This window comes from Prionailurus viverrinus, chromosome D1 (genome assembly GCF_022837055.1).
Source record: "Prionailurus viverrinus isolate Anna chromosome D1, UM_Priviv_1.0, whole genome shotgun sequence".
Taxonomy (NCBI): Eukaryota; Metazoa; Chordata; class Mammalia; order Carnivora; family Felidae; genus Prionailurus; species Prionailurus viverrinus.
In genome coordinates this window covers 20,908,667-20,934,549 of record NC_062570.1, presented here as the reverse complement: position 1 = coordinate 20,934,549, position 25,883 = coordinate 20,908,667, and the positions used below count along the sequence as shown (strand labels likewise).

Sequence of the window (25,883 nt, the reverse complement as noted above, 5' to 3'; positions counted from 1 at the left end):
GGTATCATGTACTAAGCGATGTGCCAGGTACTGCTTCTGTTGAAAAAAACCATTTTTTATAGTCTGCCAGAAAATCAGTTCTAGGAATTGGAAATACCAAGAGTTGGAGAAGCCTATCCAACAAAGAAGCTCCAACAACCTGAACATCGAGAATGAAATGAGCTACGAGACTTCTAGGCAGCCCTGCCTTAGATCTTCACCAACATGGTCGCACCAAAGCCCCCAACGAGTGTGTTGTGTACGTCTATTGCTTGCAGCAGCTGGAGTGTTGTTCTGAGGAAAAGGAGCCACGGCCGCAAAGACAACATGCCAGAGCTTGACCTTCACATTGTCCCTTGTTTCTTAAGGCTCTAGAGCCCAAATCTCTTCTCCAAATATATATACCCCAGCTTTCTCCAACAGAATAAGAAATTACACAAGAATTCATCCAAACAATATCATAAACAACCTCTTACTCAGATCCCTGGGTATTAATTATTTTTCTACTACTGGTAACTCTAATGACAAGGTTGAGCTCATGCATACATCTGAGCCAAATCCTTGACAATGAGCCCTTGAGTTCATTTGTTCCCGAAAACGTACACACTTAATTTAAGCAGTTGTTTCCATGATGTGTTCCATAATACATTAGTTATTAAAAGTAGGGCTCAAGTATTCAAACTGGGGGAGATACAGAGTTAGACAAGGTTGAGCAGTTTCCCTCACTACTCAATTTCTCAGAATTTGTAACACTATGTTGAAAAAAAAAAATTCTAACTCCCAAGCTTATGCATATAAAACTGACTGTTAGATCATCTCGGTTTTACTAAAAACTGTGCCCACTGTTCACTGATGTAAACCAGAGCAATGACCACTTTAAAAGGAGACTTTACAATCCTCTCCTTAACCAATCAAACGGTGGCCTCACGATCCTGCTTTATCTGGGCAAAACTTCCGTTCCTTACCCAATGTAGCCCTTCCCTTTTAACTCAGAAAGACTAAAGTCACTTTTGAGCAATACAGCTCTCCCTTACCTGTCAAGTAATAAATTCAGCCTTACTTTTCCAGTTCTAACGATTTTCACATGCAGTAGAAACCCCCACGAGGAAGACAGGCCTTTCCAAAGCTTACGCAGCTAGACCACTTTTTTTCGATGTGCCTTAGACGAAAGATTTCCCACTCTCTCTCTTAAAATGCGTCTAATGTCATTTATGTTTTTATCAGGCTGTTATAATTCCATTACATTCATAAGTGGCCAACCTACTTAGATGTAAAATTTTAAAACTCCCATACAAGAAAAGCTGAAGTACAATAACACAAAGAATTGGAGATAATCGTGTATTTACCTAACTATCTAGTTCCTGACTAAGGCTCACCACCGCTTTAAACCATATTCTCCTTGCAAGTTTAAATGACTCCAATTATAAAAGTCCCATTTACACATAACCCTTCCAGAACTATCCAATTTCTGTACCTGGTATTCAGCTAGTCTTGGCCCGAACAATTCAAAGAGTAGAGCTACGCACTCTCAGATGAGCCCACTCTACTAACTACTCCTACCATTTCTTTGATTTTTGGAAAATGGTCTCTCTCTTCCAAGTGCAGAAACAACCATTTTCCTAAGAATTAGTTCTTTACTCTTCATCAGATATTGTTTAAAAAAAAAAGAAAAAGAAAAGAAATAATAACCGAACGCCCCCATCTCCACATTATGGCTTTAGTCCAGGCACTTGACCTATAATAATAACTCTGTAAATCACCTTTCCACATCCCAGTCTTGGACCCCTTCCTTCTCATCAGAGGCCGAAAGGATTTTATAAAAATGTACATCTAATCATGTCACTTAATTAAAATCCTTCAGTGGCTTCCCATTAACTATAGCAGATAATGCTTACTTTAGTCCATAAGACTAAATATACAAGAGACAATATACTATGAAGGCTTTCTTGCTGGAAAATTCAGCCCCAAGTTTACATTAAATACAGAGTTTGCATGTGAGGTTTTCACATAAGGTGAATGACCTTTGGTCCATCAGATCTGATCCCTGTTCACAATATCAGGTCCATCTTACACATTTCTCTATTGTTCTCTGGCCCTAGGCACACTACCTTTCTTTCAATTTCTCCACTACCCCAAGCTCTTTCCCACCTCGGGACCCTTGCATACACACTATTTCCCATTACTTCAAACATTCTTTCTTGCTCATCCCACTTCTCACTCCCATCCCCAATCTCAGCCTGCCCGCTCATCCTTCAGAATTCTGCTCAAACGTTTCTACTCAAGAAGGCCTCCCCTGACTGCTTCTCTACCAGCACCACCATCAGGATTAGGACCTCCAGTTACAAGCTCTCATAACATGCCGTACCTCTCCTTTGTAGAAAGTCTCACAATCATAAGTAAGTTATTTAAAACTCTGTTTCTTTCCTCCCAAACACACATACCACATGAAAGCTAGCTCCAAGAAGACAGATATTATAACATTTTTGTTGCCCATTATATTCCATACACCTATCACGGTGCCCTGCAATCATAATTCCTCACTAAATAAGTCACTGATGAAGGAAGGACCAGACTGAACAATTTGAGCCGCGCGTCAGGCTCTGTGCTGACAGCTCAGAGCCTGGAGCATATATTAAATGATTAGTATCAAGAATATGTAAGATCTAACGATAAGAAAAAAAATCCATCTGCGAAACAGGCAAACTCATAGGAAGACTGCAAGTCACCAACAAACGTACAAAGAATGTTCATCTTCATTCTTAATCATGGAAAGGAAAGGTAAAACAATGAGACATCACTTCTTACCCATTTTGCAAGTTTAGCAAGCAGTGGCATGGACATAGGGGGAAACTATTCTTATATATGGCTGTTAAGATTACAAACTGATATAGTCTCCGGGAAGTTAATTTGGTAGTATCAATTGAATACATACAACCTATGACCCAGCAATACTTTTTCTCTGTCCCCAAGTAACACTTGCATATATGCACGAAGATGTTTATTATGGCATTGTTTATGACAGCAGCAATTATAAACAACATATATTATCCATAGGCAAATGGCTATTCACACCAAAGGATGTTATGCAAAAAGCAGAAGGAATAAAGGGTATCTGTATGTGCTATGAACAGGCCCGATACTAGGAGAAAATAGCAAATTGAGGAATCCAACATGAGTCCACACATATATGCATATGTGAACAAAATAATATTATGTGATTTCTATGAATACGTATGTGTATTGTATGTAAAAGCACAGAAAAAAGTCTGGAATGTAAATGCATAAGAATAAAGATCTGGTGAGAGAGATGAGGAGGCCAGAATTAGTAAAAGGTCATTAGCTTTATCTGCAATGTTTGAAATGGTTAGAAAAACATTTATGTATCATTTGTGACCTTAATATTAATACTTAAAAATATTAAATGAAATATAGATTTAAAACACGTGGCACACAGTAGGCCTTCATGAATTGTACATTCCTGTCCCTCCACCACAGGTAATGAATACCTTGGGTTCAAACACAATGGACCGATCCCAGCACTGTGTCCCATGAAACGCAATGTGTAAGACATAGTAGGGAGAAAGAAGGTCCTCCCGTGGCACATGGAGAGTGGTGACTTGGGGGCTAAAGGGACAGATAGTAAAAAGGAAAATAGATGCAGGCAGAAACGTCACTGACAGAGACAACCTGAGCAAAGGAGATCGGGGAAGTCAGTCTTAAAGAAACACAAAGACGTGTCCAAGGAAACCAGAAAAGAACAGGATGCCACAACTATTCTCAGCAAGCTTCTGCTGCGTTCCAAAGAGTTCACGTGCAATATTTCCCTTCGCTCTCGGAGCAAGGGAATGGTTACACCCATTTTAGATGGACCCTGAGCTTCGGAGAGGTGGAAGGGTTCGCTGGAGGCCCCACAAATGGTGGCCAGCGCAGGAGCCAAACTCAAAACTGCTGTTAGCAACCGTGCTTCGCGGACAATCAAGAAAAACGAGTAGACGCATAGACGCCAAAATCAAAGCAAAGATCAAAAACAGAGAAAAGCCTGCGTGTGTGCAAACCGAGGGCTGCGGGCCGCAGGAGTGGGGCGTGCGGGCGCAAGGGGTCTGGCCCCAGGCTTTCCCCCCGCGGCTCTCTGAGTCTCCTGCGCGGCGCCCACAGAGACACCAAACCTCCCGGCGCCTAGAAGGGCTCCAGCCGCGAGGAGGCGGGGCCAAGCGCAGCTTCCGGTTCCGGGCGCAAAGGCCCCACGTGTTCCGACCCGCCAGGCCCCGCGCGGCTCGGATCCGGCGGCGCTGCTTCGGCCGGGAGTGGGTGGGGGAGAAGCCGGGGCAGGGGAGGAGCCGCCGGAGCAGTCGGAGCCGTGAGTGCTGAGGGGCTGGGCCGGGCCGGGCCGGGCCGGGCCCGATCGCGCTGAGCCGGGCTGGGCAGGGCGGGGAAGAGAGGGAGAGGTCGGAGACCCCGCCCCCCCCCCCCCCCCCCCCCAGAGTCTGGGGAAATCGCACTGTCCTGGAGAAGGGGCGGCGGCAGTATAGTGAGGGGGCCGAGGCGTAGTGGTCCCCGGGGCTCCTGGTGGCAGGAACGAGAACCTCCGGGGACGCGGATGGCGCTTTGGGCTTCTTTCGGTGCAGCCACCGCCCTCCGCCCCCTCCTGAGGCCTGCAGAAACGCAGTTAGTTCGTACCTCCCATTGCTTCCGCGCCAACTGGCCCCCCGGAACCGAGGGAGGAGTGGTCTAGGCCCCTTTAGTTCCCGTAGCTTTTTCTCACCCAGTCTTTCAGATTGTTAGAGGGCCCCCCACAGCACCCCCCGGCAGGCTCCTGGCCCGGGCAAGCCCCATCTCTTTCCACCACCAACCGCCCCCCCCACACACACACACATACACACACACACACACACACACACTCACCCATGATCTTATCACCCTTGGACATCGTCTGGCTTGTGGCTTTTCAGCCCCCACTGTGACCGACCCCAAGCTTCCCCTCAAGCTAGTAGCTTCTGTCTCCACTTGCAACTTCCCTGCCCCCAACCCCTAACAGCCAGTTTTGACACTTCTGAACACCACCGTTACCCTCCGCAGGAGTACATAGGCCTCTGCTGCTTGTCTGGTTTGACCAAAAGTTTGTTAGTTTGTATGCCATGGATCCGCCCTCTCAGGTGTAAGGCGAATTTTGGTTTTTCTGGGCGTTAGATATTCTTGTGTCCCAGGCGCTTTGATTTCCTTGTCTGTCATGGGTAGGCTCCTAACCTTAGCGGTTTTTTGACCACCTGGGTCCTGGAGAGCACTGCCACATCCAGGCTCTCCCTTGGAAGTTAGGGTTAGAACTGTTACTCTTTCTCTGTCCACACTTGGCAGGTGACACTCCGGGCAGCCTTACTCAGGAGCCACAGAAAGCTAGTGGAGTCCTCCTTCTCCCCCCACCTTCTCTCCCAAGTTGCCCCATGGGCCTTGATCCAGAAAGCCACTTCAGAAAGGCTGTGAGGAAGGCACTGGGAGGCATGTTGGTGGGAAGTATGTGTCAGCCAAGCAGTTAGGGTTTAGGGTTTGGGGCCATTTGTTTTGGGTAACTTTCTGCTGGGACTCTTCTAGCGTCAGAGGGAGGAAGGGGATATTTCCTCTTTGGACCAGATACCTGGGATTCATCATCTTTCCCCCCCTTCCTCCTCCAGCTATACCCCTTTTGCACTCTTAAGCACTATTTTGCAGTAGACAGTCATTTCAAGGGCACAGCAAGGTTTACTATGATGTGAGGGACTCTTGGGTGTTACAAGCGGTACAGATGAGGTAAGTTACGGGTTTACAACATTTTTCCCCAGTTAATTTGGCACAGGCAGAAAACTACAGTCCTAGGCTCTTTTGGCTTTTGCAAACCCTCCTTTAAATTTGGCCAGCACTGGAAAAGTTGGATCCTTTCTGCTTGAACCTCAGCTTTACTTCCTTTGCCTTAGGTATCGGCTCTCAAACCTATCAGGCGTCTTAAGCACCTGAAGGGAGGGTGTGTTGAACAGATGGCCCCCACAGTTTCTGATCATAGGGCGGGGCCAGGGCTTGAATATTTGCACATTTCGGACAAGTTTTTAGGTGTTTGTGCTGCTGGTTTGGGTTTCTCAAACTGAGCACCGCTGCCCTTGGCCAGTCTTCACATGAGCGGTGCAGTGGTTTGGGCGATCAAAAGGCCTGTGTGTGTACCTTCTGCACTAGAAGCTAGTAATATGATCTTGTGTGGATAACTTAACCACTGAGTTCTTTCGTTTTTAAAATTAAGAATGTGAGCTTAAAAAAAAAAAACCCCTCCAAATGCTAGTTATCTTATGCCAAATGGAAGATGAAATATTGATGAGTTTTTCCCTTGATTTTCTTAATTCTCTTGTTAGGAGCTTCCATATAGCTTGTATCCATATTTAGGTTTTTGCTGTGAGTCGCTAGTGCGCTGAAGTCCTGCTGTACCTTAACTACTTATTAAATTCTTTAAGGTCAGAGCCAGTGTTTTTCTCGTCTTTCTCTGCCCTGCACCTTGAGTTGTGTGGGATGCACCATTGATGCTCAGTAGATACTTGGAGAATGGATAACCCCATCCCCTACTCTCTTTTCCCTTTGAAGAGGTTTCTCTCCACTAGTCCTGTGCCGCATAGTAAAGCAGTATATGGCTATGCCACCTGATTCGCCCAGGAGATTGGGATTAATGTCAATGCCAAATTCCTGTTACTGTCCCTATGAGTGGTTTAGTACTCAGAAGCCCCGGCACCCGTTGGTTCTGAATTTTAGTGCATCTGTGTCCATGTTGGAGTAAGAGAAATAGCTTAATAAAATTCAGCAGCTGTTTATTGAGTACCTTTTCTACCAAGCCTTTGACAAAGTGTTAGGCACTTGGAATATAAAAAGGAATAAAGAGGTCCTTGCCCTCTGGGACAGGGCTCACAGCGGGGAGGTAAAGACACTGAACTGTGTCCACAGCAAGAATGCCATTCTGGGATTCCTTCTACTTTGGACCGTGATTTAATCTGCGGTGGAAGCCTGCTACTCCTCCAGTTCCTCTGGTCTGGCAGGCGTGGGTCCCATCTTTCACCATCTCGTCGTAAGCAAGGGAGCCTTGGGCAATGCCAGAAGGAAGTCCTCTAGATACAAAGCAAAGGGTCTTTTGACAGAGTGTCAGTTACAAAACTAAAAGCGTAATACATGATTTTTGAATTGACTGTTCTGAATTACCCATATCTACTCCTCAGGCCAAAAGCCCTACTTATAAAATATATTATCCTGTTATTTTTCATTAAATAATGGTTCCTCTCACTGCCTGTGTGATGGGCATTGACCATGTTTATTATAGGAATGAATTGGATACAGCTAGTTTAACCCTGGCTGCCCCCCTCATCAGGGTGGGTGTCAGGTATGATGACTGCCCTTTTCCCACTTCAGATTAGTTTGTGATTTTTTTTTTTTTAGATTTATTTATTTATTTATTTATTTATTTATTTATTTATTTTTGAGAGAGGCAGAGACGGGGGGGAGGGGTAGAGAGAGAGAATCCCAAGCAGGCACTGCACTGTTAGCACAGAGCCTGTGGGGCTTGAACCCACAAAACCGAGATCGTGACCTGAGCCAAAACCAAGAGTCAGATGCTTAACTGACTGAGCCACCCAGGTGCCCTTGTGATGTTCTGTTTTAAACCGAAGCATATAGATTGACCTGCTTTATTAAAGCCACTAACCACCTCTAGGTAACCCTTAAGGTTAAAAAGCCTCGGGGTGCCTGGGTGGCTCAGTCAGTTGATCGTCTGACTTCGGCTCGGGTCATGATCTTGCATTCCGTGAGTTCGAGCCCCGCGTCTGGCCCTGTGCTGACAGCTTGGAGCCTGGAGCCTGCTTTGAATTCTGTGTCTCCCTCTCTCTCTACCCCTCTCCCACTTATGCCCTGTCTCTCTCTCTCTCTCTCTCTCTCTCTCTCTCTCTCTCTCTCTCTCTGTGTCAAAAACAAATAAACATTAAGAAAAATTTAAATATAAAAGCCTAGCTTCATGGTGGAGGCTCACCATTGTCATGATGGCCAGCTCCTCAATTGTGGACTCTGTTTTTGGCCTCTAGCCCATCTTAACTCTCGAATAAATCCCTTTCACCATCTTAGGCTAATACTCTATGGCCCACCTATTCAATAAAGAAGCCGTATATCCTCGTCACCATCAGGAAGCACGATGGTTTCTCAAAAGATGACCCAGCTCTCTGCCCTTAGGTGGAGAATCATTCCCATTTTCAGGATGACGCATCTTGAGGAGGTGGAACACAGATCATCCACCTCCAAAGGCAGAGCAGCCAGCGGCCCAACACTGCCCCTGGGCCTGTAGGAAACATTTTCATTAAAAATAAAGTGAATTGCTATGGTATTTATAGCTATATTTTACATTATTTGTGTTTACATCCATCGACTCTTGATGACATGTTTCTACCCACTCTATACCTTGATCCTAACTAACCACAAGGTCTGTAGAATTTCAGGGCAGAAGATGTTCACATCTTAGCTTCCACTGGTTTCCCTGTACCACCCACTGCCACTGACTTGTTTGGCTTTGTTTCTTCCTATCTTCCCCTTCACTCCGACTCATGCTGTATATTTGAAACCCATTGCAGTAAGCTTTGAGCCACTTCTCTCCTTGCTACTCAGATATATTATGCTGAAGGAAAGAAATATTTAAATGGCAAAAATATTAAAAATTTTTAATGTTTATTTTTGAGAGCGAGAGAAACGGAACACAAGCAGGGGAGGGGCAGAGAGAGAGGGAGACACAGAATCTGAAGCAGGCTCCAGGCTCTGAGCTGTCAGCACAGAGCCCGATGCGGGGCTCGAACCCACAAACCGTGAGATCATGACCTGAGCCAAAGTTGGTCACTTAGCCAACTGAGCCACCCAGGCACCCCTAATTGGCAAAAATATTTAAAAAGAAATCGTTTTTAAACATGGTTTGAAGCATATTGCTCACGATGCATTAGAAGGCCAAAAGTCCATGAATGCGTTCCCTTTCATTACTTTGGCCTTCTGGGTTAAATTTTCAAGGAACTTAGTAGGTGTATTAACTGGGCTTGCCCCAAATTGCCTCCTCCCAGTTAGAGGGAGGAGACAGGACTGTGACATTGGTAAGTAGAAGCACTGATCAGTGGAGAACCTGTCTTTGAGTTTCCATCCCATCTGTGTTCCAAGGATCTTATTTAATCTTAGCTTGTAAGTCTTTCAAAACAAGGACTCCTTATAATACTTTACTTTTTATTTATTTATTTATTTATTTATTTATTTTTGTTCATTTATTTTGGAGAGAGAGACAGCGCAAGTGGGGAAGGGGCAGAGAGAGAGGGAGACAACACAATCTGAAGCAGGCTCCGGGCTCAGCTGTCAGCACAGAGCCCGATGCGGGGCTCGAACCCACGAACCATGAGATCATGACCCAAGCTGAAGTCGGACGCTTAACCGACTGAGCCACCCAGGCGCCCCTATAACACCTTACTTTTGATATAATGGTAAACAGACCAGGATTTTTCCTGTGCATTTAAAAATTTTTTTGGAATTATGAAATAAAGGACTGTTTGCTTGTTCAACGTTTAAATCTTGCCTTCTTCACAAAATGATTTAAAGCAATTTGAAGGAAAGAGAACAAAATATATTGAGCATTTACTCTGTCCTGGGCTCTGTGCTGAAGTGATTCTGTATGTAACTTCATTTACTCCTTAAAACAACCATGTGAAGTAGATAGTATTAGCCACATTTTGAAATTGAGACCAAGACTTAGGGAGTATCACATGGCCAGTAAGTGAGGAGAGGGATCCAAACCCAGGGCTCCAAAGTCTCCAACCCTTATATGGAAAGCACGGATAATTGTATATAGGACAATTGGCAATAAAAGATCATCTTTTCAGTAGAAGGATCATACTAGATAATCTTTAGTTTTAAACAAGAATACAGCATTAGCACAGGGCAGTTAACAAATGTTATTAGTTGATTTCTATTTTAGAACAATAGGAGCAGTGGCATGGTCTGGCTCGGCCCAGAGAGCAGACATAACCAGATTTCCAGGTTATAGGCCAGCATTAGGGTAAAAAATAAGAATGGCAACAGGAGGGGAAATAGGGGTCTGCTAAATATGATCATTTGAACCTCTCTGATCCTACTTCTGAAGACTATTTGCCGATAAATCAGTATTTCTCTATTAAGCAGATACTATATGACCACAAGCCTTGTCATTTAGGGTCCAGAGGGATCTCCTGAAGCAGTAACATTGTAAGGTAGGGAACCAGATGTCCCTTCATTGCCTACCGTTTTCTGTTGTCAGAATGGAGTTAAAGCCTTCAGTGGCATGTGACTCATTCAGATAAGGGGCATAGGTATTGTACCAAAGATTGGAGAGAGCGCTTTCCTTTTCCACATCTCCCCAGTCCCACTCCCTATACCCTAGAAACATGTACTCAAGAGACTGTGTCATGGAGCCTGCCCAGCCCTAGGCTTGTGAAGCTCTTCTACAGACATTGTTTCAGAGCCTTCGGGAACCAAGCTTTGCTCTTCCTGGTCTGGCTTCTGTCTATATAGTCCTGTTTGCTTTTTATAGGTTGTCGCGGAGCCCTTCCAAGGACAGACTTTGAGGGAAGGTATTAGAAAAGCAAGGGCAATAAATTGCAAGGCCGACTGGGCAGTGTAGCATATCCTACGAACTGCAGAATAAAATAGTGTCCATTTTCTGTTTGTGATAAGGACACTTGACATTTGCACAGCACATTTTAGTTCATAAGCTCCCAGAGCTTGGCTAATCCTGGGAGTTAGGAAAGCAGTTCCTGCAGCAGGCTCTCCCCTTTACAAGGGCTCTTGTGTGCGTTATCTCACGAAGCCCTCAGAGCTGCTCCAGTCACTTGACCATGTGGGGCTGGGACGCACATCTTTCCACAGCACCACCTGCCTCCCATTCCTTCCCATCCCTTGCCCCTTGACTTCTCTTCTTTCATCCCGCTGTTGCCGATCCGTTTGCCTTCATCGATTTCTAAGCTGCCAAAGTAAATCCAAAACAAGCAATGGAAACATCAATTCCTGATTTCTGAAGAGCGTTTAAAGACAGGTTTTATGTGGCGCTGTTCCGTTCCTTTTTCTCGGTGGAGAGTACCGCCCTGTGAGAGCAGGAATGCTTCTTTCCATGCGGACTTGGTAGAATCCATAGACAATCTGGTGTAGCTAGTGCCACGTGGAAGCAAGGAGAGCTTCCTAGTCTGCCTCCCTGGGCATGGATCCTTGGACTCTGAAGATAATAGAGATCCCTTCGTTAAGCCAAAGACCATCAATTCCATCTTCTCTCAGGACTCCCAAAGAAAATAATCTTACTGAAGAGGGGCATAGAATTTTAAAAAACTACAAGCCCCGTAGAGAACCGACCACCATGAGGTAGACAGATTCAGTTGGTAGGAAAATTACCACGTAAAGATGTAGAAATTACGGGACTGCCTAGAACAGGCTATGAAAATCTGTAGTGGATGTTTGAAGATCATGAACGTGAAGTAAAAGCACAAATGAATGAAAAGCTATTTGAGCTTGAGATAATAAGTAATGTAATTGAAATGAAACTCCATTTAATGGGCAGCATGACATTAGACCCAGCTCTTAACAGTGGATTGTTAGCTGAGACTTGTAATGAAGCCCAAAAAGACTAGAAAATGAAGAATCCCTCAGGTTGCATGTGGAGAGTGGTCTGGAGGGGGCAGGACCAGGAACACTGGTAAAACTTGAAGCAAGCTGTTCATTGCTTAACAAGTGCTTGTTAAGTGCCAGTGTGGTCTGGGTCATGGGTCATAAGTAGGAGAGGGTCATGTTCAGAAGGTCCTGTTAATACTTTTTTCAGTGGCTCAGAATGGCTCAACCAGGGGAGCGACGGGAGGGGAGATGGATGAATTTGAAAGACATTTAGAAGGTGGGATTAGCGAGATTGATGAATAAGAAAGTGGAGGGGAAGGTGGACTCTTCCTGACAAAAAGTAGGATGAAAACTTTGTGAGGTGGAGATTTATTTCTTTAAATTCACTTACTGAGCGCTTCATTACATGTGTTGGAGACTGATGGAGAACAGTCCCTAACTTCAAGGCGTGACATCGGGAGGATAGACTGGCTGTATGATACCACCGCCAGCGTGTTAGAGCTGTGCCCAGGTTGCTGTAGAAGCACAGTGGTTTCCACCTGTTTTCAGGGTAGGGGGAATGGGATCAAAGGAAACCTCTCAGAACGCGTGAAGCGTGAGCTGTCTCCTAAGCGGTTTAACCCAATGAAGGGTAAAGAATCGGAAGGAACATGTTCTCAAGCCAAAGCGCATAGGGCTTTTGGTGCTTCCCACGCACGCACAAAGTGTGTGTCTGTGTGAGGAGGGCAGAAGGAATAACAAGATGAAAGTCAGCCTGATATGTAATACTTAGAAGTCTGTATGTCACTTACAAGGCAAGGAAGAATGACTAAAGATTTTAAATAGGGAGGGGACGGGACCACTTTGGCAAGAGTGCCAGTCACTCTTGAGAGCCCGTCAGTGCTAACTTGAAGGTAACCAATCCGGAGGCAGTTGGAGCAATGCAGACAAGAACCGGTAAGTACCCAAAGTGTGAATCACGGGAATGAAGAAGAGGGGAGTGCACCATGCAGCCCCAGGGGAGCAGCCTTCTGCAGACATGGTGGCCTGAAGAGACCCCCCTTTCAGGAGATGAGCAGTGCACCCTTTTCAGTCCATGAGACACAGAAAAGGGTAGGATGTGAGGCTTGAAAAACCAGCTGAGGGCTGGCGGTGAAGAGCTTCATGTGCCGTGCCAAGGATTTTAGAGCTGATCTACCTGACAGAAGTGTTTTCAAATGTGAGCAGTGCGGTTGGGACTACAATTTAGAAAGATAATAGTTGACATTGGGGTGCCTCCGCTCATCCAAGCCCTTCACAGCTTGGGATACGTTTAACCCTCGTCGTCGCGCTGTCGGGTGGATGCCATTCTTCCCTCCGAGCCGTGAATGGAAACAGGCAGAAGGAACGTAGGAACTGAACGGTGGCCTCACCCCTAGGAAACGGTAGAGCCCGGATTTAAACCCTGGCAGTCTGACGCCAGGGCCCTCCCTCCTTACCTTACACACCCTAGATGTTTTCTCGGCCGTGAGGCACATCAGAACTTCGTGTGCCGTTTCTAAAGATAACGGTTGCCTCAGTCGACTAAATCAAAGTATCCAGAAGAGTGATGGTGTGATACTTGTTTTGCAAAAAGCTCCACCATAATTATGCTGCACTTTACTCCTGGTCCAGCACTGCAGGGATCCCAGTTGGGGAGTTCTGGCAGGAGTCCAGGTGAGAGCGGAGGGCCCAAACCAAAGCAGTCTGTGGGAAAGAGGAGGAGGAAATAGATCTAAGAGGCTTAAGAGGGAGAACTGGTTTAATGAGCTGTAAGCAGTGGGGAAGGGTCAGAGTGGAGTCCAAAGGTCACAAAGTTGAGTGTTTACCTTAACCAGTGACGATCGCAGCCGAGACAGGATCCCGGCCAGAGAGGTAGATTTGGGAGCACGCGTGACAAATTCAGTTTTGAACACCTGGGTCTGGAGGTCTTCCATGAAGACGCCTTGATAAGGGGAAGGTTGCTTTTGGGAGTGCCTCTGTGCCAACCACTGGGCAAGTGGCTTTCCTCACTGTTGCCTCATGCGGTCTGCCCCTCTAGTCGCCGAGAGTACCCCCACTGTTCAGCGGAATTAATTCCAAGTGTGAGTCCGTGCAACATGAACCTTCATAAAGGCCTCCCCATCTGTTTTAGCCTGGCTGAGGTTTCTCTTCTCAGACTATACATCCTGGTGCGTACATAAACGTGTGTGTAACACGGATGGTGGGCAGTATACCTGTTCCAGCGGGTGATTAACCGTGTCCTTTGTCCTTGCCGGCTCACGGGTTTCATGAAGTAGAAATGCCTTTTTTTCTATTTCTCTGTAGGGTGTGAGCCTGGCCTAGGAAAAGGGGTAAGAGAACATACCTTCAGGCATAGATCGTCTTATTTCAACCAAATCTATTTAGGGCTGATGGCCGTGAAGACGAGGGGCAGGGGATTTAATAGTTTGAGGAGGTACGATGCGTGCAGGGTTATGGTTGAACTCAGAAGCGTTGTCCCTGTGTGTGATCTCATGCTTATATGGTTGTCTGTCTCTCCTTCTCTGCCCCAGGTCCCTTGGGAGAAACTCCTTGAGGTGCCCAGGCTGAGACTGGGGGGTAATGACACTGTGAGCTCTAGATGGTGTGAGACCCCTCCCCACCCCCAGAGCCGAACAATGGCTACAGCCTTGGAACCAGAGGACCAGGATCTTTGGGAAGAAGAGGGAATCCTGATGGTGAAATTGGAAGATGATTTCACCTGTAGGCCGGAGTCTGTCTTACAGAGAGATGACCCTGTGCTTGAGACCTCACACCAGAACTTCCGGCGCTTCCGCTACCAGGAAGCAGCAAGCCCTCGAGAAGCTCTCATTCGGCTGCGAGAACTTTGTCATCAGTGGCTGAGGCCGGAAAGGCGGACGAAGGAGCAGATCTTAGAGCTGCTTGTGCTGGAACAGTTCCTTACCGTCCTGCCCGGAGAACTACAGAGCTGGGTGCGGGGCCAGCGGCCAGAGAGTGGCGAGGAGGCCGTGACGCTGGTGGAGGGTTTGCAGAAACAACCCAGGAGACCAAGGCGGTGGGTGAGGAGGGGGAGTCCTGATCTGTGTGATGTGGAGGGGGACTTTTGCTGGAAGGATGGATTTCGGGGCAGGGCATACAGGGCCCCCATAATTTACCCTTTAAAACTAATTGGCTCTGCTTGTGGGTTGCACCTGCATCTGTATGGGGCAGAGTGTGTGTATGTGTGTGTGTGTTTGTGAGTGAGTGAGTGAGTGTGACTTTCTGGTGTTTGAAACGCCTGCCTTGGGACCACCTTAGAGACCTCAGCACCCAAGGATCGTAAGGCTTTGGCTTTCCTTTCTGTGAATGTCAAACCTCCAGTTCCTGAGGAGGCCAATTTTGTGACTTCCTCAGAGGTTCTCCTAGATGCTCGGTCACAGGGGCCCCCTCTCTTCCCAGGACAATAAGACAGGGAAACAAACAGCAAGAAAGCTGCAGGTGGGAGAGGTGGGGATGGGAAGGACGGGCACCTCAGAGCCCTGGGTGACAAGGGCAGGCTTGAGGGAACTGAGCAAGCGGTGCAGCGTCCAAATGTCCCTGCCTTGCCCTGGTGAGGGTAGCCTTCGACAGCCCTTGCATGCCCCAGCGGGACTGGAGCGTCCCCTCCTCCTCCGGGACCCTCTGGGAGTTTTTCTGTTGGCAGCTTCTCCTAAAATAAGCCCTGATGACAACTGAGACTTTCCTCTGGACTCCATGCTGACTGGAAATTGGAATCCTTCCCAGGTGACTGTCCATGTTCATGGGCAGGAAGTCCTGTCAGAGGAGACGGTGCATCCAGGAGCAGAGCCCGAATCACCTAACGAGCTGCAGAACGCTGTGCAGCCCTCAACTCCTGAGGAGTCCCACGAGGAGACCACGCAGAGCCCAGACCTGGGGCCACCGGAAGAGCCGAGCGCGTGCCGCGAACTGGAGTTTCAGCCCCTGCAGCAGAGCGGTGGGAAGCCTCAGCAGAAAGGGGGCATTGTGGCGGGCAGAGTGCGGGAAGGGCGCCATTTCCCCTCTACTGAGGAGGCTAGGCAGAGCATCGTGGGAATAAATCACAGAATCCGGGGCGTTGAGGGGAGACCGTACTAGTTAGAGTCCCCCGAAACAGAGCCGAGCTGAAATGGCAGTATTCTTGGCGGTTCTCTTGGCCTGCCAGTAGTGTTCCAGGTGGCGGCATTGGGATGACCCGAGCTGCCCTTAGGCAGTTTCTGGATTCCCACCAAAGATGATGAGAGCCGCCTGCCAGTTATTGGGAGGGGGGCGGGGGGGCTGCCTGTTGCTGATCGCTGCCGCCTTTTCTTCTCAGAGGTTCCAGTGCCGCAGGGCCCAGACCTTCCTGGAGAGAGGAGCCCTGGAAACCCAGAGATGGTTGCCTTTCTTACTGCTCTCTCACAGGTGTGCTCTCGTTTCCCTCTGTGCCACACAGAATTTGAAGCAGCAGCAGGCATTAGCTCACACCTCAGCACCCTCAGGTCAGGCAGGACGCCAGTTCCCGCTCTCCTCCTTGTCAGGTTAAGCTCTCGGTTCTAGACGTGTCTGCGGCGGGAGGAGCTGCACGTGACGAGATAAATCCTAATTGTCGCGGCCAGCCCGTCAGGCTCCAGAGCCTCTTTATTTGCCGCCGCCCAGAGAGAGGGGCTAACCGAATGCGATTATTTTGGAATACTCCAGCACACCTTGAGTGAGTTGCTGACTGAGGGCTTGTTTTTGTTTTCTCAGGAGTAAACTTGGTAGTCGTTTGTCAGAATGGCCACTGTGCTGCAGAGATGATTTCTGAACTTGTGTGGAATCCCCTTCCTGGGACCGCATTCGGTCAGGCCGTGGCCTGTGCGGAGCTGTCACCGTGGCCACGCTGTGAGGCTGGAGAGAAAAGCCGTAGCGTTCACCCGTGGTCGCAGATCGTAGCCTAGCTGCAGGAAGGGGTCCCGCGCGTGCTGGGTCGACTGTGTGAACGATAGGGGTGCCCGGAGAAGGTCGGTCAGGGAAAGCTTTCTAGGAAAGGTGAATTCTTGCAGAAATGTAGGTGGCACGAAAGCCTCAAATAGGGAGTTAATGACGACTTCGAAGACTTCTCCTGTATTTTAACCAATATGCTCCAGAAGAAGAGCAGAGGCTGGCCCTGAGAGGAAGCAGGGGGACCGCAGGGCACAGAGGAGGGCCCATGCAAAAGTAGGAAGTCGGGGAGCAGCAGCCGAGGGTGACACGCATTTCCTGAAAGGGAGCCCAGAGTCCCGCGAGAGTCCCTTTTGTCTCCTGGCATAACCTTCACCCCAGGAATGAAATAGGAGGCTCCAGGGAGCGTCCCGTTTTCACTGAAGCCTGTGTCATTTCAGGGATTGGTAACTTTCAAGGACGTGGCTGTGTGCTTCTCCCAGGACCAGTGGAGCGATATGGATCCAACACAGAAAGAGTTCTATGGAGAATATGTCTTGGAGGAAGACTGTGGAATTGTGGTCTCTTTGTGTAAGGAATTTCAAGTGTTTCTAGAGGGTTCTGAGCACAGAAGTCTTTCCCTATTGGAAATTACAAGGAGGAGGGTGCGGGGGGACGGGGTGGGTCTTAGACCCTAGACCGGATGCATCACTTTTCTCTTACGCCTCCCCCACCGATGAGATTGAAGGATTAGCTAAGGAAGCTGGTATCTTTCAAGTTCAAGGGAGGAGAAGAGGCTTAGAAAGTGGTTGGAAACTCGTAACAAGAAAATAAAATGACAACATGACAGCTCTAGTCTCTTTGAGGCAGCGTGTGAGTTTTGAAGCCAGCAGTAGAAGGATGATCTGCTTACTTGAATGTGGGGAAGGAGAGAGCATTAGCAGTCGTACGACTATTGAGTTGCAGGTGAAGGGCAAGAAATGTGCAGGATTTGGTGAGAGGTGCTCAAGCTAAAAGACCAGCTGTGGCCCACTGATCAGGCTGTACGGTTGTTCTATAGTCTACCCAGCAGAAGAGGTCTGCTCTTAGCACAGGGCATCGCTGAACCGATCGTAATGTCCCGCTTTCCCTCTCTTGAGCAGCGTTTCCAATCCCCAGACTAGATGAGATCTCCCACGTTAGAGAGGAAGAGCCTTTGGTCCCAGATATCCCAGAGCCTCAAGAGCCTCAAGAGCCAGAAATCCTGAGTTTTACCTACACAGGTGAGGAACGACAAAAGGAATCTCTCCCTGCAGAGCTGGCAGTCCCCTTCCCCCTCTGGGGCTCCCCCCCCACATTGGTTCTTCCAACCTGTTGGCCATTCCCCCCGTCTGCCTCTGAATGCCAGATTCTGTCCTCTCCCCTCCCGTCATTCGTGTGAGGGATATGTCGTGTAACATGGTGAAAAAAAAAAAAAAAAAAAAAAACACGGAACTTTGGAACTGCAGCTCTCGTCATTTACTAAGCAGGTCACTTAAATTCTCGGTCCTCACGTTTCTGAAACGAGGATAATAATCTTTGTCCATACTAAGGCTTGTTGACAGCACGAGATAATCTATCAGAAAGTGCCTGGCACGTGACAGAATTCAGCTGACTGGTCATTTCCTTCTTTCCCAGCCTCTACGGTGTGAAATGTGGGCTTCTCTCTATCTGGTCTCGCCTTCCCAAGACTTTAAACACCCCGCCATTGCGTAGAAAGCATCGTTAACCTCTGTAATTTCCCCTTTTCGCCTCTCACCCTCTCTACAGGAGACAGGAGTGAAGACGAAGAAGAGTACCTTGAGCAAGAAGATGTAAGTTTGGAGGATATACACAGATCTATTTTGGGAGATCCAGAAATCCACCAGACTCCAGACTGGGAAATAGTCTTTGAGGATGATCCAAGTAGACCTAACGAGAGAAGCTTTGGTACAAATACTTCTCAAGTCAATAGTTTATCGAATCTTCGGGAAACCATGCCTATCTGCCCCCTGTTAGGGAGACACCACGACTGCCCTGTATGTGGAAAAAGTTTCACTTGCAACTCCCACCTTGTTAGACACCTGAGAACTCACACGGGAGAGAAACCATATAAGTGTATGGAGTGTGGGAAAAGTTACACGCGGAGCTCACATCTTGCCAGGCACCAGAAGGTTCACAAAATGGGCACTGCTTATAAATTTCCCCTAAACCGGAAGAATTTGGATGAGACCTCCCCTCTGGTCCAGCCTGAGAGAACTCCTCCCGTTGAGAAACCCTTTAGATGTGACGATTGTGGAAAACACTTCCGCTGGACTTCGGACCTTGTCCGGCATCAGAGGACACACACGGGGGAAAAACCCTTCTTCTGTACTATTTGTGGCAAGAGCTTCAGCCAGAAATCTGTGCTGACGACACACCAAAGAATCCACCTTGGGGGCAAACCCTACCTGTGTGGAGAGTGTGGAGAGGACTTCAGTGACCACAGGCGGTACCTGGCGCACCGGAAGACGCACGCGGCAGAGGAGCTCTACCTCTGTAGCGAGTGCGGGCGGTGCTTCAACCACAGCGCCGCGTTCGCCAAGCACCTCAGGGGACACGCCTCGGTGAGGCCCTGCCGGTGCAACGAATGTGGGAAAAGCTTCAGTCGGAGGGACCACCTCGTCCGGCATCAAAGAACACACACTGGCGAGAAACCATTCACGTGCTCTACCTGTGGAAAGAGCTTCAGCAGGGGCTATCACTTAATCAGGCATCAGAGGACCCACTCAGAAAAGACCTCCTAGCTCGGTTCCCGTGGGAGGAGATGTGCATTCAGCCCTTCCCCGGGGACGGGCTAGGAGAAGCCCTCTCGTCAGCTCGGGGAGACCTCTTCCAGGGAGTCTCCCTGACTTGCCCAGACCTCCATCACCTCTTCCCACAGCTAAATGAAATCCCCCAGGCAGAACCTGTCAACCTTCTTCTACACCTGGAGGAGAGCTTTTGCCCAAAGTACAACCCGGGTGGAGGCTTCTCCTTGACTGGAGGCTCTTGCCTCTACCTCATGGGTATGAAGTAGGAGATTTAGAAGACTTAAGAGGTCGTGGCTATTCTGTTTTACCCAAAATAGGCTGTTGCATATCCTAAAGACTGCTTAACAGCCTCAAGTGTGAAGTTGCCCAGGACAACCCTTTAGGTTTGGCAAGGGACCAGCCTCTGGGATTGTGTCCTAACTGGGCTCAACTCTTAAAAGCACACAGCCCGGAACTCAAGGCAGGAGATTTGCATCCTGACGGCTTGGCCACACACTCACGGGATGACCGTTCAAATATCTCACTGGTTCACTCCTTCACCATGCACTTTCCTTCGATCCTGGGGAGAGCGGGGAGAAGTGCCTGATGGGGGAAATCCTTGAGGCTGTTCCACGTGGACCTTGTCAGGCTGCTCCCTTCCCCAGTGCCAAAACGGTGCCAGGTGCCAGACCCTGCTAGAAAGGAGGACCTAGTCAGAAGCCTCTTTCCCTGTGGGGTGTTTTCCTGTTAGGATTCTCATGCCCAGCCTTACCTACTGTTCTACCAGCCTCGGTTTTGCCCCCAGCACTTCTGCTACAAGTGAGGTGTAACAGTTGGGTGCTGGGGGATTCAGTAAAGCGTAATTAAATCATGAAATCATTTACATTCCCACCCGTGTACAAGCCCACGCATCCTGCTCGCTCTGCGTGGGTTTGTGAAGGGATTTTGGAACAGTTGTCAGCTTACATAGATATTACAATAATTCTAGAATCATGATTGACTGGGTCACTTCATTTACACGAAGAAAACAAGAAGATCTGAGACCAAATTACGGGGGGAAAAAAGTTTTTTTAAAGCTGTTGCTGTTGGCTAAGGCCATCAAGACTATTCTGACACCCAGCCCCTACTATCCCTGCCTTGGTTCTCTGATATCAGGGAAAATTATGAACCCCAGCACCTGGGACCCTGAAGAATTTGCCAGGAGTAAATGGCTTTCATGTACTTGCGTTGTTTGCTTTTTCTTATGTGATTTCATTTTTATGTGATTAAGAACTAAATAGTAGTATCTCATGGCCTAATGGTAGGATCTCTGTTGCCTGATAAAGGTTCCGCAGAGATGAGGCTGAATAATTATGAACCTCACCTGCTCTGCTTGTGGGAATGGGAAGGACCGGATAAGCATCCTCCATAAATGGAGCACAGGGTATGGGATTAAAGCATGAGAAGGGCGATTTGTCTTTTGTGCCTGGTTTCTTCAGCTGTCTCTCAGTCCATTATGTGCCAGTGCGTACAGAGAATACGGGTGTCATAACAAGGCCACTCTCGTTTAGGTCAGTCATGGTATTCCAACTGACCCGTCTGGTGTTAATACCAGTCAGCCGTTGTCCTGGAACTACACACAAATAAATAAATAAAAGTAACACTGGCAGCCATGTTCCCTGGTTTCTGGAACTTCCCATTTTATTCACTTTCCAAAGCTTCAGGTTCCAGATTGTTCTGAATGTCATGCATACAAAGAGATCAGGGAGTACAGAATAGTTCTCCATAAGGCTACAGAAGGCTTGGCGTGGTTAGCAGAACCCCAGGTGGAGTTGATGAATACTGAGGTAAGATCTGTGCCTGTGGTTTGCAGAAGGCACTCCTGTCATGTGCAGACACTTCTGAACCATAGAGCATTGAAGCACAATTTGTCCTGGGTGAAAAGTCCTAGCCTCCAAAGATAATTTTTCCTAGCGCATACAAGTTAGGGGAGTTAATAAAATTCTAGAGACAACAGAACACATTTGTTTGAACAGAACAGCGGCTTTATTCACTGATTTACCTGAGAAGCCGTCAAGAGAATCTACATGAGGGAGAGTTCGAGAGACCGGTCCAGTCTATTGGAACATCAAACAGTTTTCATTGCCAATCCCCCTGCAAAGTTTTCATGTGCCGATGCTGAATTTCTGCTTTCTTGTAAGACATTTTCTGAGGTTCGTGGAGGGGCGTGCTGTGTCCTAAACCTGAGCGTGAGCAGAACCGCAGTCTATAGAAGAAAAGAAGAACCTGCAGTGAGCGAGAAGTGGTATAGCGGAATGTGGACGCGTGCTGGGGCACGGGTTACCCTTCCTGCTCTGAAGGGGCTCCCTAGAGAACTTTGTAAACAGTTGAATAGCGGTGCTCTGAACTACTGTACTAAATTAGTTTCTGGAAAGTAAAGAGGCAAGATTTTAATGATAATATTTGGAAGAAGCTACAAAATACTCTAAACCAACAACTTAAGAAATTTGCTACATTGCTGGAAATGAAGTGCCATGCTAATGATGTTATGAAATTACAATGATAGTATCTGAGCTTTTGGCCATTCTTTTAGGGATAACCAAAGAATGTTCAGCCTCTTCTCCATCCCAGTTACCCCAGAGAAATAAGTGGAAAAAGATAAAGGCAGAATATAATTTTGTTATCTCGATCTTAGGCCTCAAGGTCTAGAGCCAAATCTAGTGATCTCAGATGAACTCCATGGAGAGTTTCATTGACTGTATTAACATCAAAGTGCAAGAAGCAAAGCAAGCTAAAAAAGCATGCCTCTTTCACCAAAGCCCAACCCAACCGAAGGATCTACTATGACATGCATTCTTTCTGCTAACCAGCAAAATAGGAGACAAGAAAATGCCCCACTGAGACCTGCAAAGTTGGCAGAGATCATTTGCTCCAATCCTTGCATGTCAGAAGAGTGACCTCCAGATCACCCCCTTGCATGAGGAGAAGAAGCCAACGTGCACCCCTTCCTAAGTCATTTTGATTCACCAAGCTCCCATGAAGGAGACCATTCCAGATGAGCATTAATCTGAGCCTATGGTGGTTTTGAACAATGAAAGCTGTACTGAGAAACAGTAAATTATGACATGCCATGCATGTTAGTAATTTGGTAGTCTAGTCTTCCACACTGATATCTTTGGTTAGTTTTGTCTCTAACATCTCCCTCAGCTGACCAAAGTATTCCTTCTAGCCACAATAACGCCCAAGAAATATACATGTAATTTTTTTCTGTCTCTTTAAATTTCTAGTGGTGTTGGCCAACTGACCTATTAATCTTATGGGAGAGGAACAAACTAAAAGTAAGCCCCAAAAAAATGCGTGCCCTACCCATGTACTCACTAACCTTTGTTTTGGCAGAATACAGTGTTAAACATGGAGCCTGTCTCCTTGTAGGTAGAATAACTTGATTCCTCCTTGGAGAAGCCCTGAGAAGGAGGCAAGGACAAGCTTTGTGCTCTCTTTAGATACCAATCGTTGTAAATTATCCTTAAGAAGAAATAGGGAATTCTGGCCAGGGCAGCAAAAGTAAGGATATCCTGTAATGTATAGTTCCTGTTTTTACGGTGTGTGTATGCTCATGGGGGTTTCAGGTAAAAAGGAAGAAGAAGGAATGCAATTTGATTAAAAAAAAAAAAAAAAGGCACAGACTAACCTATTTGGAGATCTGTAAGGATGGGGCTCTTCAGTGGAGAGTGGGAGGCAAAGAACAGAACTTCTACAAAGACTTCCACCCACAAACAGAAGTAGTAGGTAGCTGGAGCAAGGAGACCCAGCCCTCTGCAGAGGTGTGTGAAAAATAACAATCTTCATTTAAGTAGAGTATAAATCTTAGTAATGATCTGCACAGACTATGACAAGGCTTCAAAGGCCATTTGTACAGGAAGGTAATGGCAATTCAATTCCCAGGATTTCCCATAAGACTACTGCTCTGGGCTCTTATCGGTGCTTCCTCCATTAGTTTTACATCTTATGATCCCTTAGAAGAATTTAAAAGGCTAATCAAGGGAGGATCTCAGGAAGAGGACCATGGCAACATTTTGGTGCTTCAGTTTACTTACTGAATCTCTGCAAAAGCTCTACCAAGAAGCAGTTCAAGGCTAAGGACCTGGGGGGGAGTTGGAAGAAAGTACCCAGTGAGTTAACCTTGAGCCAGGAAACATCGATACTAAAACAGAAAACTGGATCCGTGAAACACAGGCAGAAGATCTCTGCTTCCTTCTTTACCTCTGAGGAGATATTCTAAGAGGCCCTCTACTACAATGAAACTATATTTTGGATAAACTATTAGAGAACAGAAATACCACGTAAGTCGGGGTAGGGTGTTCAGAATTTAAGTGTTTTAGCATTCACCAATTGTTCAGCACAAGCTAGAAGATGTTGGTTAACCTTGGATATTAAGTGTGCACTATTAAGTTCTTAAATTAAGTATGCACTATACAGTTTCAAGGATACCCATTCCAAGAAGTGGAATAAATAACGTCCTAAATAGTGGAGGGAAAATTGGAAATAAGAATTTAAAAACAAAAAGTAGGAAACTAACTCATATTGTCCAAAGGCAAAAAATAAGCATCTGAAGATGGGGCAAAAAGAACTAAAAGATGCAGAAAGCCCAAGTACAGGAAGAAAACAGACAAAATATTGGTTAAGTGATAGAGCTTATTAAGTTGGGCTCAAAAGTCAATTAGAACAATAGGCTACATACCAGAGATACACAAAAATGCAGGAATAATGAACAATTAAAAGAATGGAAAGAATATATATACCAGGAGAATACTAACCTAAAGAAGCTAAGGGAATTATTTTCATATTGACAAAAGGTTTTTTTAATACAAAAAGTCTAATTAGAAGTAAGACATCTACATACTTAAAAGTTTAATCCACCACAAAAGTATAACAAGTCTATATTTCTATGTTGTTAATGGAGCAGCCTCAGATCACATACCAAAAATTGGTAGAAATACGTAGGAGAATTGACAAACCCATCACCTTAGTGAACCATCTGAATACACCTCCCCCAGTTATTGCTAGAGCAGATGGAAAAAACCAGTGAGGATATATATTTGTACAACACAATTTAGTAATTATGGGCAGTAAAAATCCATGCCTCACAATTATAGAATATACGTTCTCAGATATAAAACACTTAAAATAATTGCACTAATCTCGAGTGCAATAAAGTAAGACTCAACAAATAGCGGGGCACCTGGGTGGCTCAGTCAGTTCAGCATCTGACTTCAGCTCAGGTCATGATCTTGCAGTTGGTGAGTTCGAGCCCCATGTCAGGCTCCGTGCTGACAGCTCAGAGCCTAGAGCCTGCTTCAGATTCTGTGTCTCTGTGTATCTCTCTGCCCTTCCTCTGCCTGTGCTCTCTCTCTTCTCTCAAAAATAAATAAATAAACATTAAAAAAAAAAGACTCAACAAATAGCAAATGCATATTATATAGATGATGTTCTCTGACCATGATATATTTTATTTGAAAAACTACCACAACAAAAATTTTAAGTCACTATGTTTGGAGACTTTAAAATGTTCACATAGGGGCGCCTGGGTGGCTCAGTTGGTTAAGCAGCCGACTTCAGCTCAGGTCATGATCTCGCGGTCCATGAGTTCGAGCCCTGCGTCAGGCTCTGTGCTGACAGCTCATAGCCTGGATCATAGCCTGGAGCCTGTTTCAGATTCTGTGTCTCCCTCTCTGTGACCCTCCCCCATTCATTCTGTGTCTCTCTCTGTCTCAAAAATAAATAAACGTTAAAATTTAAAAAAAAAATAAAAAAAAAATAAAATGTTCACATAAATAACTCTTGCATTAAAGAAGAGATTACATACAAATTTACTAATACTTGGAACTAAAATGAAATATAAATATTGTTTATCAATTCTTGTGGAATGCAGTGATGATGGTGTATAGAGGGTGACAAGAGGGAAAACTAAAAAATTAATGAGGTAAATTATCAGCTTAAGAATTTTTTAAGTAAAAGGATATAGAAAGGAGATAACTACAGAAAGTAATGACCAAAAATACATTAACAAAGTAAAAAAGCTGGTTCTATGAAACAATGACTAAAACTTCTGACAATATTGACTAAGAGATGGAAATATATACAGTAAATAATAAGCTACAGAGAGGTAAACATGTAGATAAATATAAATCAATACTGATATGAAAATAACATCTTATGAAAATCAAAATATGTGTCAATAACGTGTAAGATGGGGAGAGTGGGTGTAGTTAAATGTTCTAAGGTTCTAGCATATTGGGAAAGTGGTGAAGTACTGTTTTTTTAGACAGTAATAAAGGAGATATGTTGTGATCTCTGGGTAACCACTAAAAGAATAGGAAAGGGAATATAATGAACTTGTAAAAGATTAACACAAATGAAGGCAGCAAAAGATAACACAATGAATACCAAAAGGGAGATCAGGTAAATAAAAAATGGTAATATGGTAGCTAAAAACCCAAATATATAAATATTATATTAAATATAAATGGATTAAATCTCCCAATTAAAGACCAAACTAACATTATGTACACACACACACACACACACAGAGGAGACGGATCTTAAAGACCACAAGAAAGCTGAACATAAAAAGCA

At 46.1% G+C, this 25,883-nt stretch overlaps 1 protein-coding gene across 5 annotated transcripts; it reads left to right on the top strand.

The window, feature by feature from the left end:
* Positions 1 to 4,229: 4,229 nt before the first annotated feature.
* ZNF202 (zinc finger protein 202) lies at positions 4,230 to 20,489 on the top strand. 5 transcript variants are annotated; one of them, XM_047878858.1, is made up of 7 exons: positions 4,230 to 4,336; positions 14,157 to 14,663; positions 15,367 to 15,577; positions 15,935 to 16,023; positions 16,962 to 17,091; positions 17,643 to 17,762; positions 18,289 to 20,489. In XM_047878858.1, exons 2-7 carry the CDS (start codon positions 14,262 to 14,264, stop codon positions 19,281 to 19,283), a joined length of 1,947 nt encoding a protein of 648 aa, XP_047734814.1. In that variant the 5' UTR covers positions 4,230 to 4,336; positions 14,157 to 14,261; the 3' UTR covers positions 19,284 to 20,489. The 5 variants fall into 5 exon arrangements, with proteins under 5 accessions (XP_047734814.1, XP_047734815.1, XP_047734813.1 ...); XM_047878859.1 differs by lacking the exon at positions 4,230 to 4,336 and adding an exon at positions 9,334 to 12,561; XM_047878857.1 differs by lacking the exon at positions 4,230 to 4,336 and adding an exon at positions 9,334 to 13,299.
* Positions 20,490 to 25,883: the final 5,394 nt, after the last annotated feature.

Bases quoted from the DNA above. Each gene is read 5' to 3' on its own strand.
- ZNF202 (XM_047878854.1), top strand. From the start codon at position 14,016: ATGGCCGTGAAGACGAGGGGCAGGGGATTTAATAGTTTGAGGAGGTAC. The intron at 16,024-16,961 runs GTGTGCTCTCGT...GTGTCATTTCAG, and splicing joins TTCTTACTGCTCTCTCACAG to GGATTGGTAACTTTCAAGGA. The intron at 17,092-17,642 runs GTAAGGAATTTC...TCTCTTGAGCAG, and splicing joins TGGAATTGTGGTCTCTTTGT to CGTTTCCAATCCCCAGACTA.